This window comes from Sinohyriopsis cumingii, chromosome 1 (assembly GCF_028554795.1).
Source record: "Sinohyriopsis cumingii isolate HCF-2022 chromosome 1, ASM2855479v2, whole genome shotgun sequence".
Classification (NCBI taxonomy): Eukaryota; Metazoa; Mollusca; class Bivalvia; order Unionida; family Unionidae; genus Sinohyriopsis; species Sinohyriopsis cumingii.
In genome coordinates this window covers 127,492,851-127,511,595 of record NC_142961.1, presented here as the reverse complement: position 1 = coordinate 127,511,595, position 18,745 = coordinate 127,492,851, and the positions used below count along the sequence as shown (strand labels likewise).

The following is an 18,745-nucleotide window of genomic DNA, read 5'->3' as shown; positions in this document are numbered from 1 at the left end:
AATAAAGTTGCTTACATCCTCATAAGAAGGTTTATAGTAAGATCCATTCATTATTGTATTATGATTAGTATGGTAGTATGTACCAACTATAGATGTTAATGCTACCATAAGAGCTTTGAGTCTCATGGCTAAAGTATATACAAAATAAAGAATACAACATCTGCCACGCTGGACCTTTCAGTCACCTTTTGTACATGTATGACAATTATTATTATTATTATCGTGTGCAGTGCGTGCTCAGCCATTTAAAAGCGTCATCATAAGCGTGATGGAGAGCATGTAGTTCTCCGGGGAATTTTGTCAGTGGACAGTGGTTCACAATGTATGACATGGTCTGCATAGCTCCACAGCTACAGAGAGAGAGAGAGAGTCTATGGCCTGTCCCCATCGGACAAGGTTGACTGCACAACGTCCCTGTCCTGTCCGAAAGTGGTTCAAAGTGGTCCATATATGGCGTGAAGGTTGAAGGCAGTAAGGCAGAAAGATGGCTCAGCTACCTTAGCCAACACTTTCGTGGCTGCTTTCTGATGTGGAGGAGAAATGTTGCTGAGTGCTGGCAGCCATGGTAAAGGAGTCGGACATAGTGTTCTGGAGATTATGCGATTTGTTGTGTTGAACTGGACATCAATTCGAGCCTAGACAGGAGTGCAATATTCGATTGTTGAATAGCATAGGGCCAGTGCTAATGTCTTGAGTGTCTGACCACTATCGCCCTAGGTTGAACCAGCCAATTTGCGGAGTAGGTTTTTTCGAGTGCCAAGTTTTGCTGTACTTTTCTTCAGGTGGCTGTAGACTGTCAGTAATTGGTACAGAGTCACACCGAGGTGCGTAGGTGTCGCCTCATGTTTCATTTGCTGCATATTGATGAGAATACAATGCTCAAGGTTCGCATTTGCATGATTAATGTTGTAGATGCTGCAGACTGTCTTTGTTGATTTTTGGCTGTAGACGCCATTTTTAAAGAAGTCCGTCATATCATCCAGGTCCTTGTTCAATACCTTCTCAAGCTTAGTAAATGTGCGATTTTTGGTGCCGAGAGCAATGTCATTTGCTTGCATGAACGTGCACGACTGTGTTAGAGGTAAATCATTGATATAGATATTGAACAAACATGGCCAAAGAACAGACTCTTGTGGGAGTCCGTTAGAAGGACGCTTCCACGGGCTGCAGATCTCTCTGAAGTGCACTCTAAAGTGCCTGTCGCAAAGGAACACTTCGATATTTCAACTATCCAGAGTGTCAATACTCATACAATTTTCAGAAACAGCCCTGCATGTCACACCATGCCAAATGCCACAGCTCCAGTTTTAAGGTTTTTCTGGAAACCGTTTTCAACAAACTTAGTCAGGGCAAGGACTTGATCGCAAATGCCACGGCCATGCATAGAAACTGCCTGTTCAACAGTGATGATATTCTTATAGTCTGGACCAATTTTTTGGAGAATCGGGCACTCTAGTACCTTAAAAATTACCGATGCAAGGAGATCGGTCGAAAACCCGCCGCATTGTGGGGATCTTCGCCAGGCTTTGGGATCGCAATATTCGTGTTATGGCGACATAAAGCCAGCATGCAATTTTCCCTAACAACCCAGGTGTAAAATGCGGAGAGCCATTCTTTTGCTTTCGGGCCAGGATGTTTAAACAACTCAGGCAGGATGTTGACATATCCTGCTGTTTTGCCTGATGTGGTGCTGTCTAGCACCGTTTCGAGTTCTGTTGTTGTAATGCATCTGTAGTATTTTGATATAGTTCATTTGACTTCCAACAGCAGTATTGTCGCCACTCAACTCGTACTTAAGTCGGTGATGCTTCTCCATGGGTGATTTTGCTATATGTAATAAATGGCTAGCTACAGCATTTGGTTTGACAACAAGGTGAGTTTCAACTGGTGGTCGCTGAGCAGTGCTGAGTCTTCGAATCAACCTCTAGTTTTTTTTTCGGCTGGGCGCGCAAAGTTGAGTGATCCTGTAGTTTCCTCCCAGCTAGTGCGTCTGGCGGTGTCCAGGGATTCGATCCGATGATCTGCAATGTCTGGATCTCCAAATGCTTCATACTTTTTGAGAAGAGCCTGATATTTTTCATCCAAACAGGGTGTATAGACTGGAAGACGACCACGAGGGACATACTGAGTTGCTGACCTTTATATGGCTCTTGGTAGCCGTGGTAGTATTCCTTGATTTGGATGCAGCGAAATGGGATAGTGACTATGCTACGCTCCAGTATGTCACTGTACTTTGTCCAGTGTGCTTTGCGGAAGTTCCAACGCCGCTGTGAAGAGTTGTTTATAGCCGGCAGCTGAAGGACAATATCAATAAGTATTGGTCTGTGCTGACTGTGTGGGAAGTCGCTTAGAATAGTATGGCTTACTGGTTGAGGATTATCACTGATGGAGCAACAGAGGTCCGGTGAGTAGTCTTCTTGCCATCTTGCAGTATTAAAGGTCCCACGTTGCTTAGATTCGTGGGACAGAAGGAGGTCATTGTTCATTGCCCGCTCTACCAAGTGGTCCCCGTCTTCATCGTGGTGTGAGTAGCCCCAGTCAGAAGGATCACTTTTGAAGTCGCCAATATAGACGGATGGGTGTTCGAGAGGTGGAAGCATATTGTTATCCCAGTGAGCACTGAGCGGTTTGTGGACATTAGCAATATTTTACCCTCCAAACTGGACCATATCGCGGAGGAAACTGAATAGGCATCAGTAATTTTGCAGTGTAAATACGTAGCACGGCCAGTTTTGGAGTCTGGTGCTGACGTATTAAGGTCCAATCCGCCAATGGTGTATTGCCCTGCTGCCTGGTATGCTACGTGAGTCTCCTTCAGAAAGATTATATCAACATTATGACGGTTAGCTATAGTGCTGATGATGGTTCGTTTGGCTGCTGAGAGACCCTCGACGATAAGTTGTACAATTCGTTTGCCAGCTCAATGTCCTGAAAGTCAGCCGCCATTGCTACATACGGGTATGGCCTTGGTAATGTGAAGTAACGGATATTCATTACAGAATTCGGTTTGCAAGTTGGGTCCTTTGCTTATCCAGCCTAAGGCGGAGCCTTGGTTGAGTACTGACGGGGAGCGCAACGTGAACACGGATCCATGCTAACCAATGTATGATAATGATTATCCTAGAAATACAATACAAAAGATTCAAGGCGTACTCGACTCCATGGCTAAGGGGTTAAGGACGCGGCGTTGGAAACCTGCTCGGCTCACACCCACTGGAAGATCGAATTTTAACTGAGCAAGTGACGATTGGAATGCATGACGATGGTATACAGTACCGGTTATATTCAGGATTAAGTGGCTGATTTTACTCCATCTCAAAAAATTACTCGTCGTAAGAAGCCTAAAATGTGCTGAAAAATGACAGTTGCTAACAAAACAGACAAGACAGCCATGATGGTTATGGATCGCTCACCCGAGTTTTAATAGAACAACAAACAACAGTACAATAAATGCTGTCTCTTTTACGATAAACAAAAATGACGTTCTTGAATTTGACCTAGAGTTATAGTGTTTGAAACAATTTGACACATTCTTAAACGAAAGGGATAACTTATTTTAACATCCTGAGTACATTCCATGAAGCTACGACGATAAATGAAGTTTATGTTGTACTGAACTATACTTATATATCTATTTGCTTTTTCTGATTGTGCTAACAAGGATTTCTTTCAATTTCACCTCGTGATATATTTTTCATCTATTTGCTATCCATGGTTGTGCTATCAATGATTTTTTTTCTTCAATTTGACCCAGTCACCTTGGTTTTCATTCAACAGTACCTTTTTATTACATATAAAACGATATTCATTCATGGGATTCTCACTTTATTTAACATTTTTAGAGAACAGAAATAGCAGCTCTAAGCATGATATTTTAGATGACATTTTAGATCAATATAATCACTGCCTCGTGTTTGGTCGTAGTGTTGTCCAGAACACGATAATACATCTAGAAATGAATAAGCAGGTAGGGCAGGTAGCGAGGATCTGGACTGTGTCTTGTGAGATTCTTCTCGCATCAACAAAATTGAATTCTGTTAAGTGGAATAATGGGAGCGACCTCGAGAAATTAAAAATGTGTTCTGAACAAATTAGTGCAGACTATCAGTCAAGAAGAAGAGGAAGAAGAAAATCAGTACAATAACTTACGAATAACCGTGATTATAAAGGGGTTACGTTAGATATATTTTCGAGTCTCACCACTGCGTGTTCGAATCCCAATGGGAACTCGTCTTGTAGGTGCGAAAGTGTCGATTTTTGCCCGGGAAAATGTGGAAGGTTTTCCTCCACCACAAACAATATCGACCGTGTGCACCTCTGTGTGTGTGTGTGTGTGTGGTTATCGATGTGGTTTGGACTTTTAACGTAGCTTTAACAATTTTCAGCCATATTGCTACGATGTCTGCAGTGTGAAAGTTTAAAATGATGTCTTGCACTGTGTCATCACGCCGCAAACATGTACCACGATGTCCCACCCAGTCATATTACCCTTTAATCACGCCAACCAGATCAAACACAAATCTGTTAATGCCAAGCGCTTATCGAAGCAGCTGTAAGTACCATTCGTATACGTCCTTATGATGACTCCGACGGGGTTTGAATCAGCTACCTCCCGTATCCGGGGTGGACACCCTAACGACTAGGCTACTAGAGTGGTTAAATATAAATCGACCGATACACGCACCTACCAAAAACTATATAAAATTTGAAGTTGAACCTTATGACATTTTCCTGGCGTTGTGCTAAACAAATACTTAAAATGCTTTAAATTTTGTTTGCCATGTTATAATAAAAAGAATATAGAGATGATAAACCACTTCAGATAAAAAATATATGAAAATTGTTTAGCAACTGCAAATACACACTGCCTATCAAACGTGACATTCTCTGAAATAGAGACTTGAAATATCTAAAAAGATATATACTTGGATTGTGTTGTGGTCATCCAACAACAGAATATTGAGACATAACCACGTCACAGACCACCACAGGAATATCAATGTATTTTGGATTATCACTGATGTTTATTCAGAACTGTTATCATATATGTGTTAGGAATTCTAGAATAATTTGTGATTTAGTTTGCATTACCATAAGCTCTTTTTCACATTTTTACACTGTATTCTTGGGCGATTGATTAATTGTTGAATTTTCCAGAGCTTGTTGCTTCACGTTATTTTTAGTACTTATTTTGAGACTATAGAATCATAATATATTGAATGGTGGTTAATTATTATATATACCTACGTAAATGAAGAAATAGATGCAGCTTACTAATGTGGGAAATAATAATAGAACAAATACATGAATGAACATAAGACACACGATATGGCACAGTGATATGTCCATGTAAGCTTGATATGAAAATGTTAAACCCAACATAAAGGGTACCTAGTCAAAACAAGAAATCTAATGTTGATGATGTGGCGTCATCCTTCCTTAAATAAATAAATAGATCAATAAATAAATAAATAAAATACAATAAAATACATAAAGTGAAATAACATATTCGACTTTTTTATTAAGGGCTGAAACAGCGCAAATTCTAAAATATTTTAAAATATAATGTCATTCTGATTGTAGATGATGTAAAGTTGGAAGCACGAAGCAAGTCTTACAGCTGCACATGACCAGAACAAAAACATCCATTTCCCACCCCAGTCCGTTAGAAGTATATCCCTTAATACTCACTACCCATCATCAGCAAAATTACCATTAGCTGCAAACAAATTTAAACTTTAATCCAATGTAGTTCACATATTATTGAATGTAATATTTTTCTACATTTTTACTTTTTAAATATATTATATTATTTAATGTGGTTGAGAATATTCATCAAATGCTCCAAATCATTTATTAATTTTAAGTCTTGAAATACTACATATGTTCAAAAGGTTAGTAAAATACAGATTAAAAAATATTCCATGTGAGATTCGAACCTAGCTTTTCGTGTAGTTGGTAGAAACCCTACTATTTAAAACACCGACTACGGTCATACAATACTTAAGTTCAACGGCTTGCATTTTCTGGATAGTAATATGCATATAATTCCGTTTAGCAATTTCCTTCTTAAACTGAACATTATAATATTTATCTAGTTTCGAAAATCGGTATGGAAAAGCTGAAGTACCTATCCGCATTTCCTTTGAGGAAGACAGTGTATATTTTACAATGAAATACCTTTGAACACGATCATATTTTAACATATTCCACCTAATAATACAACAGGAAATAGTTTTAATTCTGCTTTGGTACTAAAACTAGCGAATTTTATGTATAAGCTCAAACTTGCTCAACGATAATATTTATAGGATACGTTTATCATTGTATGAAACACAAATAATAAAAGGAAAATGGTACACTGATTAAAAGCAGTTTACTATTTTCCTGTTATCTTTGCGTTACATACAATTTTGCAGTCATGCGACACCTTTATCTTTAATCTATTATTAGAAGGGCCGTGTCTTCCTTAGCATTGGGCCAAACGTTTATCTTACCTCTAAATCTACTTAGGTTTCCTCTGCAATGTATATTCAGGACAGTGATGATATCGCATTAATCCTTACACATACTTAAATATTTCAGTATGTCTTAGTTGAAATGAAGTATTGTTATGTTGGAGAGCGATTGTATTAGATTAGTTCGAAAAGGCATCAACACGCCGATTCATTATCCGACAACGTTTCATTCTTGCTTTTAGTTTTAAATATTTAATTAAACAGCATGATTCTAATCTTTGCACACCAACTTATGTTCAGTCATACATTGCATAGAACTCTCACAATTGAAATTTGGTATGATTTTATTCGAGGCAGGTATTGAATGCAACTGGACGTATAATACAACGGTTACGATCAATTGCAATCTAGGTTGCCGTTTAAATAAGACAGGTCAGATCGTATGCACTGACTTTGGAAAATGGAACGAAATACATGGATACTGTTCAGGTATAAGCCATAACCTGCGTTGAAATAGTAATCCGGAATAGCAATAAAATGTTTGTAATCACGCACACACACACATACATACATACATACATACAAAACATACATACGTATATATATATATATATATACATACATACATAAATAAAGGGATGGATTAGTTTGTACACCTTAAAACCAATTATTACACAGTTTGGTTATAAATAATAGGTGTGAAATTGAGTTTAATTAAAATTTACTTTATGGACCATGACGCCAAAATTGATTTATCTCTGTGTATATGCAACCCCGATTCCTCGTGATATAAATATGGGTTATGAGAACACTGTTAACACACATAATATTTCACTTCTTTATCTGTCAACGTATGCTTGTTTCAACTATTACGTTTATTTTGAATTAATAAGGTAAGCAACGAAACAAAACACCATTTCACGAAAGTCTGTGAAAAAGAGAAGTTGCTGGACCAGTATTTGTATGTCATATTATATTATATATTATATTATATTATATTATATTATAGTATATTATATTATATTATATTATATTATATTATATTATATTATATTATATTATATTATATTATAAACAGCATTCTTTTGTTTATCATGACTTCTTAAGATTCTTTCCAAGTCTCACAAGCTACATTACATCGTTATTTAATGTTAATAGCAAACAGCTAACACCAAAATATCTCGACAGCTGTTGCAAATATAACCTGAACAAACGTGGTTGAGTTTTCAAAATGATCCTGATGGAAAGATGCATCGATTGTGTCAATGTCGAAAGATTTGTGTACATTTTTTCACCTGGATTTTATGAAAGACCATCTTAATATACCTGAATACATGGACAGAAATAAAGATTGCTGATATATGCTTTGGATACCTACCCACCGACACAATACTACCGCTGCTTCATCAAGTCCCCTCCCGCCCCTTCGCCAGGGTACAAAATACTATAAAACATATATGATACTTTGGAAAGCGAGTGAATAGGCATTTACGAATTCTACATAGTACACAAACTGCATACATTAAAAAAGATCGCTTCTGAAGCAGTTAATTGTGAATATTTGTGTCCACAAACCCTTACTTAGTATATTACGATGAAACAGCCATGTATATACAGTATCTAAAACGTGGTATCGTGATTGTTGTATTTCTGACAATTTAAGAGGTAATTTGGGGATACTGATTTGTACAAATATGATACCACTTTTGAGCTAAAATATATTGATTCATTAATAAACCTATCATATGTTTACGAAAAGGTATTTACCAGGAAGACATCATAAAGGAGTGTTTAAATTTGTAGAAACAATATAAGCTAAATTTACTTTGCATTATTATATCAAAAGATATCTTTTAAAAATAGTTTGACTATCATCAGTATAAATTTAACAATATTAGTATTATTTTAAATCGTGCAGATTTGGCAAACACCTCATTTACTTCTACCAACCAATTCAAGAACTGCAATTCTTTTGTATTATCTAACGCTGAATGCATCTTCCGAAATTACTAAAACATTCTAGACTCCTTTTCTTCCGTTAGCAGTGTGAGCCAATGTAGCTACTCGTGTCTTTTTTAATACCAAGAATGACCAAACTTTATTTAACTTTGAGCTTAGATGTGTCTATATTTTTATATTGCACAAGACATTATCATGACTTAGTGATGAATAATTTTATAACTTTGGGAACAAAGTTTCTGCAAGCATGAAAGGGTTAATGCTTACGTAGAGACATAGCAAGACCGTTGATAGGAAATGACATTGTCGCTAAGAGTTATTAATGGATGTCAATATCTGCATAAGCAAAACATCTATTCCAGCAACACTGAGAAATGAGGAGCCTGAATCTAATATCGCCGCTGTGGCAGGAGGTGTGGCCGCTGCTATCTGCCTCGTCATACTTGGAGTAATTATCGGCTTGATCTTGTACAAAAGGTATGGAAATAGTGATTGTGATTTAAGATTCTTAACTTACTTGTAACCATCTAAGTCACATCCCTGCAATTGCTGTAGTGTAACAGTTCATAGTGATGTCTAACACTGGGGCATCATGCCGCTTACACGTGGCATCATTTCCAACCCAATCACATTAACCTGACACCAGGCGCACCTGCCCTAATACTATCATCTTACTACTTAACGCCAAGCACGGCAGCTGAATGAATAAGTTTTATGAATCTTTGTATGACTCGTCCGGGGTTCGAACACTCGACCTCCAACATCCGACGCGGTCTGTAAGAAAAGGTAATTAGCTGATAATTATATTTATCTATCGATATATATATGTGTGCGTGTGTGTGTGTGTGTCTGTGTGTGTGTGTGTCTGTGTCTCTGTGTGTGTGTGTCTGTGTGTGTGTGTGTGTGTTGTGTGTGTCAACCAATCCAAGGAAATTTATGAAGACAAAATAAATAATGAGTTTGGTTGTAAGCTTTTACGTTATGATAAAAGGGATTCCAAATGAAGTGAAAACAAATTGCAAAAGCGGCGGAAAAAGGCATCCACATCTCTATACGACATGGGCTACCTAAGATCAAAATCTGGCGCATAAAATAAACGTGCTCATGGTAAACGTTAATCTAAATTGAGTTTAAGTCGAGGCAAACGTTTGAATCCTTCGACAATTGAAAACAATTATCTGACGCTCTTGAAATAAGGCAGTGTCTCAGTTAACCTAGTTAAAGTCTCGCTGGCTTATGTCTTCAGAAAAGTATATCCATGTTTGAAAAAAAGAAAACAAAAATATTATATTTGATAATGGATAAAGAAGTACATATCTGTTGTTGTATGATTACTAAGAGATATGATGAAAGTTAACTGTCATGGAAGAACCTACCTAAAAAGGTCATCCTTTGTAATAATAGTACTAACTAAAATTGTTTAGAAACATATCACGAAGTTGTTGTTAAGAATAAAGTACTAATTATATTATTACTACTTCTATTATTATTATTATTATTAGTATTAGTATTATCATTATTATTATTATTATTATTATAAGATGATAATAAAATGGTTGAAAAAGGTAACGAAGTATTCCGACCTGTGAACATGTATCAAGGTAATATATGGAGACAGTAAACATACGTGTTTGTGGGAATTAAATGAAGTGACGGGTTGGCTAGATTTAGGTCTTAATGCCAAATTTACAGTGATCGTATATTTGCTAAATTAAATGCTTGTTTTCTTGGTCCGTCACTATATAGCTCGACTGGCAGTATCTCAAAGGATATGGCAGAATTTCACTCGTTTTGAATGCTAAGTGTTGAGCAGATTGCGAGATGTGGCTATCATGATTATTCATTCACTTTTTGAAGTCAACATTTTCTCCATTATGTTGAGCAAGACAACGTTTCAAAATCAGACGATATATGATATTTATGATACAACATCTCATTTCTTGGTTCGAGTTAAACCTTCTAGTTGTAGTTAAATTCACTGATGTCTGCAGAGAAGGGATCATGACCTTTTATATATGTATGTGTCTCATCCCTTTGTTTATTTTTAAAGGGATTAGACCGTTCATCTGATCTTTGAAGACCTTAGGTACACTATATATATATATATATATATATATATATATATATATATATATATATATATATATATATATATATATATATATACTTTCCATCACATGTATAATGATAACTACACGCGCAATAAGCTCCAACTCCCTGTTTCTCTCGTTTCTGTTGCATTCTGAAGGGTGTTAGTATTATTCGAAAAAGACATTAAAGAATCAAACAATGCTAAAGGACACAATGATACAATTTATATATTATATAATTATTAATATATATTAGACTCATGCAAATAGTAATCAATCCCAAGAGAGACATAGTCAACAAAGTGACAAACGTATTTTTTTCTTTCTTTGTCTGATATAGCAAAAGAGAGAACGTATCTATATTTGACTTTCAATCGTACACATTTTCCCCGCTTTTATATCATTATAAAATATTCAAATGACGTATACAATATAAACCAAATCTAAATGCATTGCAAAAGGTTCAGCTAACTATTAGCGGCGGGGGAGATGTGGGGGGACCCGTTGTTATATATATATATATATATATATATATATATATATATATATATATATATATATATATATATATATATATATATATATATATATATATATATATGTATATATATATATATATATATATACATATATATATATATATTTGTAACTGAAATAAGATAAACTAAACGAGACACTAAAGAGAACAGTTGTTGGAAGAACGATCTTTTTTTCGTTTTTAACTTGGATAATATTTAGAGCCAAATGTCTTATGTCAAATGGGTATAACAATAAACGAAATGAGTGGCAGACATACACATAAGGAGGGACGAACAAATAGGGGTGGACAATAGAAAAACATAGAAAGATTTCTGCGTCAGGTATCAGCGATATGCGATGCATATACTAGAAGAATGGTTAACACAGACTAGAAAACTTGGATTTAGCCGCATGTATTTTAAATTTCTGAATTAGCCTGCCTATTATCTAGGTGCCTTTCTGTCAGTCTCAAACACATGCCCTTGCAAGACTAACTGTATACTAACCTTGTCACAGCAGAATGAGACGTTATACAATAACTGTATAGAACTTTGCAATACTTAGTGAGTCTGATTTAAGCAATATTAATCACGGAAAGTAATATTTTGCAAGGCTGAATAAGGAAATTAATTCTTAAGAGCCGTCAAGCTATCACAATTTAGTCATGCATTTGTTCAAAGCAACTAAACAATTACAATATTCTTAACCGGCAGTGAGGCATAGTGCATCGGAACATGTACTTTGTTCATGCAGGCGATCTATAACTGGTACGAAATATATCCATTGAAAAACTGCTTTAACAATTGCAGATTAACTGTCTTCGTCAATAAAAAGCAAATGACAATTCAGCACACAAATATCCAAATCTTCTATGTATTACTTTTTAAAATGCACTGTAATTATTGTTTATAAGAAGGACAAGAGGACCGGAAAATACGATCGTTGACACTACATTAAGCGAAATACCTAGTTCTTCAAAAAGGAGAGAACGAAAACACGAAGAAATTATAGAGAAATCCATTTATGGTAAGCCGACGTTTACATTATGTAAAGACTGCCACCACTAAAACATATAGTCTTTCCTGTTTCTATGCAGTAATTTTGCATTGAAAGGTACGATAAAATGTTTTAGTGAATATAATGTACGATCTAGCTTCTATGCATCGGTCAAACTTTTAGATGGGGAAGGTTTTATCTTTTCATATATGTTGTATTTTGCGATAACAAAGAAAAAAATTCAGCATTTTAACATCGTGTTCTATTTTGTTCATGTATCTATGCTGAAGGCTCTTGTACAAGAATCGAACGTTCAATCTATTCTAAAGTTTGATGGAAATATTTTTTCAGTTTTGCGTGAAATACAACTATTACAGTCGAGTGTTTTTACATCACAAGTTCTTTCGTTTAGCATCCAGAAAACGCTAGAAACATACGTACTAAAGCTAGGAACAAGTCAAAATAATAAGACAAAGGAGGATAATAAACGGCGACACAATGGATGTTCGACATTGTCTCTCTTTAATTATTAAAACGGTAATAAACTATAATTTTAATTTCACTGCCAGTATCATTCAACCCTTCGTCTCAAGCAAGATAGCCAATATTAACATTAACGAAACATTAATGGTCATTTCATCTCCGACTCTAAGAAGTTAGTTAACCTAGACGTTTCTCATATTGGAAAAGTTCAATTTTCTAAGGTTAAATTATGTTATAATTTTGTGATTATTTAAATGGTTTTTATCTTACAGCTCAACCAAAGAAAATGAACTACCCTAAACAAAATCCAGAATGTGACGAATCAAAAAATGCATACATGAATAGGAATGATAGCTCAAAGGAATACTATTCATTTGCGCCGCAAAAACTGACAGATAAGCACTCAATCCGCGTAGAAGATTTGCATTCTTTGTTTTTGAGCCGAAAGATGGAACCACTTTTGTATGAAGAAGAATACAACGTGAGTATAACAGTTCAGCTACATATAAATATTTAGTAAATCCAAGCGGCTATCCCGCGTATTCATCGATATAAATTGATGTAGAAACAATATCAATTAAGTTGTTTCACTCTTGTGTTATATCCGAGTTAGTCTTAATGATTTGCTGTGTGTATGCTGAAATGAATTTCAGACGAATGGTGGATATACACAACATAATGATGTCTCTTTCTATTTTTACATACATTAATTACCTATCCAATGCATGTTCGATATTAAAACCTATAACGTGCTCGTATATACGTTGTGATCTTTAAAGTATGCCTATTGCTCTCCATTCAAGATAAAACAGTTTTTCGTTGTACATTTAAAACTGATATTAGGGGAGCCTATGCATTTAAAACGGTTGTTGATAGGCAACATAGTAAGCCTTTTTCTTTCAATTTATACTTTCTGGTTAAAAATGTTATAATTTATGCAACGGTACCTATTTATATATTTACTTTCAGAATCTGCCCGATGGATTGGCAAAATCACACAAAACGGCTCTTCTTCCTGAAAATAGATCGAAAAATCGTTACAAAAACATATACCCATGTATGTATTGTATAGCACGATATGATGCTCTTATAAATGATGCATTATATAAAATTGGGGGAAAAAAACAGATGTAGACCCATTCGACAATCCACCATCTTTTTATATATCAGACCGTCGATCGACTTACCTACTAACATTCATATATATACATACATATATATATATATATATATATATATATATATATATATATATATATATATATATATATATATATATATACACATATGTGTGTGTGTGTGTGTAAGTGTGTGGGTGGGTGTGGGTTCTTTCACGGTTTTATATTTATACATATATATGATTTTCAAATCAATTTTCCTACCTCGGGCAAGATCAAATCTCCAAGAAACAAGCCCAAAAGCAAGGCTAAAAATTTAGTTTAGCTTTTTAGTGTCCTGTTACTAACTGAAACAAGTTTGACAAATAAGAAATAAAGATTGCTATTCTAACTATACATCAACATTTTCATCGTGATATTTGTACATATCCGGGATTAACCGACATATAGATCCCGACTATATTCTCGAACAGTATGTTTGCTGGCCCGTGAAAACTGGGCTCTTTGTAATGATATTCGCAGCGTAAAGATTTGTGAACACTGATTTTATCAATGTACATTACATTTATCAAGTCACCTTGAAATCACCGACATGCATAACATGATTTGACAGGCCGACGTTTGAGATTGAGAGCACTTATTTCTATCCATTTAACAGTTGTCCAAGCGGAATTTACTTATTGGTTTCATGTTAATTACAACATAAACAAGATATCCTAAACAGAGAGTGGGTGCTTTATTTTCGGTTGATCCATCATATCATTATAACAAATATGAAAAACGGAACAGTCTTTTAAAGCAGAGATGAAATACCAAAACAATGAACAACCTTGATAAGGCTGCATGCATCTATGAAGTTGATAAATAAACTTGTTCGTACAAAATTCATTTCTTGCCTTATTCCGTGACATGCAGTTATTTCGTCATGCTTCAATAAATTCTTCTAACCAATTCACTTTTTTTAGTTTTCTTATATAATATGATTGCTAGAGAAGGCTAGGTAATGACAGAACGTTTGTATGCAACTAAATCTGCATAATATTAATAACAATGAGGACTTTTTATAGAGCCTAATATTTAGAAGCTATAAGCCCTTTGCAACATTAGGCAACACCTATAATACAAAAAGATATATAATGATATGATTACAAAACACATTAAATGAGAAAACATAAAAACATGCTAAAAGTAGTTAGGTAAGAAACATTATTAGGTATTTAAGATTCTTCTTAGAGTCGCAATAAATGAGTTTTAAGAGCACTCTTGAATGGGATCACTGTGTTTTTGTGTCTAAGTTCAGTGGGGTATTCATTCAACGTTGCAGGGCCATGGTATGCAAGTGAACGTTGTCCAGATGACAACGTTTTCATAGTGGGAATGGTGAGTATATGATTGTCAGAAGAGGAACGTAAGGGTCTTGCTGGTGTGTACACATGGACGAGGTCGGATAGGCATATTGTGCTGGAGTCCTTCAGTGAAACGTAATACAGAAAACAAATGTTGTGTTTGATTCTGGATCGAATGGACAGTCAGTGTAGGGTGCAGAGCAGCAGGGTGATGTGATCTGATCGTGGTACTCTAAGTATGATCCGTGCAGCTGTGTTTTGAACTTTTTAAGATTCTTGAATAGATGAACCAGACATAACTGAATGGCAATATTGCAGTCTTGAAAATACTAATGAACAGATAAGTGTTTTAGTGGCATCAGCTGAAAAATAATTGGGAATGAAGCTGATGCGTCTCAGCTCAAGACATGCATATGTTCATGACATGATTGGTTCAATGTGAAAGTAGTGTCCAGAGTAGCACTAGGTTCCATACTGACTCTGTGAATTTAATGTTGGTGTTGCTTATATTTATTGCTTGAGGTAAAGGATGTGGACGAGAAAGTATTTGTGTTGTGATCAAAATGGCCTCAGTTTTATCATCATTCATCTGCAGCTTGTTATATGTAATCCACGATTTCACATCAGAAATGCACCTCTCTACACCTTGGATGGTAGCATCAACTTCAGTTGGGTGGCTAGATTTGTACATCTGGTTATCGTCAGCCTACAGTTGGAGAGACACTGGATGATGATCAATGACACATGAGAGCGGCTAAGTGTAAATAATGAAGAGAACAGGACCAAGAACAGACCTCTCTGGAACACCACAACATATATAAACTGGGCTGGAGTGTATTCCATCTGAAGACACTCTTTGTGTCCTGGTGTCCAAGTATGACTTGAACCACGGTAAGGCTGTATTGTGAATGACAAATACATGCTGGAGACAGTGAAATTATATATCATGGTTTAGCATGTTAAATGCTGCAGACAAATCAAGGAGGATGAGGGCTGTACTCTTTCCACTATCCAAAGCAGAGAGAATATCATAAGCTACTTTCAGAAGAGTAGTTTCAGTACTGTGGCAAGGGCCAGAGGCAGATTGTACATTGCTAAAATAATTGTTTGAATTTAGATGAGATATAAGCTGGGATAGAACAACCTTTTCTAAGATCTTTGATATGAATGGGAAATTAGAAACTGGGTGGTAGTTTTAAATCGTTATGATCGAGTGTTGGTTTCTTTAGCAGAGTCTATACAATGGCAATTTTGAAACATGATGGGAATTCCGCGAATGAGATAGAGGTATTAATAATACAGTTAGTGAAGGGAGTAATGGATCTAAGCACTCAATCAGCAATGAAGGTGCAATTGGATCAAGTTCACATGACTTTGGTGCACCCTTCATCACGACTGTACGTACTTAATCCATAGGGACAAGTTCAAATGCTGCCAATGGTTGCCGCTGAAATTCCGTATGCCAACTGTACGGTGACGACGAGTCAATTGAACTTGTGTTGTCAAGCTTATCTCTGATGGTTAGTACTTTGTCACGGAAGAAATTTGCAAACATGTCCGGAAAATCGACTGGAGAGAAGGTAGTTGGAAGTGGTGTACATTTGTTCTATGACATTAGCTTGTTAGTAATCTCGAAGAGCTTTTTGCATCTGGCACATGCCATGATCTTAGTACTGTAGTGGTCTGATTTCGCTGCATGGACCATGTTTGTGAATTTTGTCTTAGCAGCTTCATTAATTGGCTTATGAATAGTGAATTTGGTGGAATGACAAAGCCTCTCAGCTTTACGGCGGTCTCCTTTACAAGTGCGAAGCTGGTCTTAAACAGTGCTATACCATGGAACACACTTTTGAATTGATACTCTGTACTTGGTGGCTGGGTCATGTTTGTCGAGCAATGACCGCAGGCAGTTATCGAGTTGTTCTGCTGTAGGAGGTAAGCAAGGTGTTAGGTTTGCTTCGATGTCATGCATTAGTTTGCTTCTATTTATCATACTGAGGTTTCCTTTAGTAACAAATAAAGGTGGAGGGTTAGGGACTGATGCGTCAAGATTGCATATAATGCAGAGGCGATCTGACGCAGGTTGCTGGATACCAAAGAGGACCGTAGAATATTGTTAGCAGGTCTATGAAGAATCCAAAATCGTGATCATGTTTTGGGTGGGTTGGTTAACTGACTGTTTGAGGTTGAAAACATTAATGGAATATAGGAGTTTTGATGTGTTTTGGTTTACGAGAGAGTCAAAGTGAAAGTTGAAATCTCCAAGAATAATCACGTTGCCACCTATCGAATTTCCATACACCAGGAGATTTGGAAACTGCTCCAAAAGAAGAGATTCAGTCGGTTTGTTGTTTCTACTAGGAGGAGGGTGATATAGGCAGAAAAACATTTGTTACAGTGTGATGTAGGTTTGTACTAGTTCAAATGATGTGTGGTAGAAATTGAAAGTTGTGGTGTAATTAAGACGCTTATCATGGAGTTCTTTGTGATAACAATAATTAAATCTCCCGAGAGTGGAAGGGAAATATTTGAACGAGTAACCGGTGGGTAGATACGAGTACTTGGGTTCATCGCGTGATCTTTTTAGCCATGTTTCTGTCAAGAAAAAGACGTCAATATCGTTGATAAAATTAACTATTTATGTGCGCTTTGCCGCTGGTCCTCCTGGTTGGGCATTGAAAAATGCAAGACGCAGAGGTATCTCTTGCATAATTGACACAAAGGTAGACGACTAAATGGTGATTTGAATTAGGTTATCTAAATGAACTGTCTAATTTGACAATTATCGAGTCGGAAAGAGCAAAAGGAAGACAACTGATTACTTCCTGTTCTACGCCGGCCAGCTTTGAAACAACGTTTCTTTTTTCGCTTCTATTTACATTTAAGTAATGATGAATGTAGTCCCAATTCTTTTAGTCCAGAGCACAATGTAGTGTGGAGAGCCAAGGAGTGGTCATTTAAAGCAATTAATGAGGGTCCATCGTAGCATAAACGGGTTGACTGACGACTATCACGTGATGGCGGTTTGTTCAAAAACAAAGGAAGTTGTTGCTGTGGAGCAAGACAGCTGAGAAAAAGTCTAATTGTTCTCGTTTCCAAAACAAGGAGATGACGAACACATACGAACTGAACAGCCAATGTATGATGAGCACAATAACGTAGACGAAGACAGACAACAATAACATATATCATGAAAAACGGAACAAAAACGGAACAGCTTCTTCAAGCCGGTTAAGCGATAGCGGCCATCTTCACAATCTTGACATGATGTGCTGAAGTAACTTGAATGTTTGTAGACACGAAACGCACAGTGTTTAGTTGCATATATGGACATGTACCTACGTTCTGTGTGACTGTATATAAATTTGGTAGACCCTGATGATGCGCAAATGCATACATTATTTAGTTGTTGTACCTTAAAATGTTATTCAAGCGCTATTTTATGATAACGTATTTGTAATACCTGATAAATTGCCTGCATTTGATAGTCACTTGGACTAAGACATATTTCCCGATATTTATAATACAAAATAATTCGTACTTGAATACATTGCCAGGATCTGGTGCGCACGAAGTTCGCACAAATTTTATTTTTCAGTTTGAGAAACGACAATTCGGAAACAGTGGTTGGGATATGCTATCCCAATGTGTGTCACATTCACGAAACTGGGTGTTCATAATACCATACGTATATTGATGGTCATGACATGTTAAATATACATCGGATTTAAGGTATGCGCCGTATAGTATAATACTTTCATAATGTTTTCTCGTTT

At 36.1% G+C, this 18,745-nt stretch overlaps 1 protein-coding gene across 1 annotated transcript in view; it reads left to right on the top strand.

Moving 5' to 3' along the window:
• The window catches only part of LOC149807838 (uncharacterized), a 118,183-nt gene that overhangs the window by 74,252 nt on the left and 25,186 nt on the right, over positions 1 to 18,745 (top strand). The window contains exons 13-16 of the mRNA XM_089971347.1: positions 8,780 to 8,894; positions 11,940 to 12,052; positions 12,778 to 12,986; positions 13,475 to 13,562. Of these exons, the coding sequence (XP_089827473.1) occupies positions 8,780 to 8,894; positions 11,940 to 12,052; positions 12,778 to 12,986; positions 13,475 to 13,562 (525 nt within the window). The remainder of the gene's footprint in view (positions 1 to 8,779; positions 8,895 to 11,939; positions 12,053 to 12,777; positions 12,987 to 13,474; positions 13,563 to 18,745) is intronic.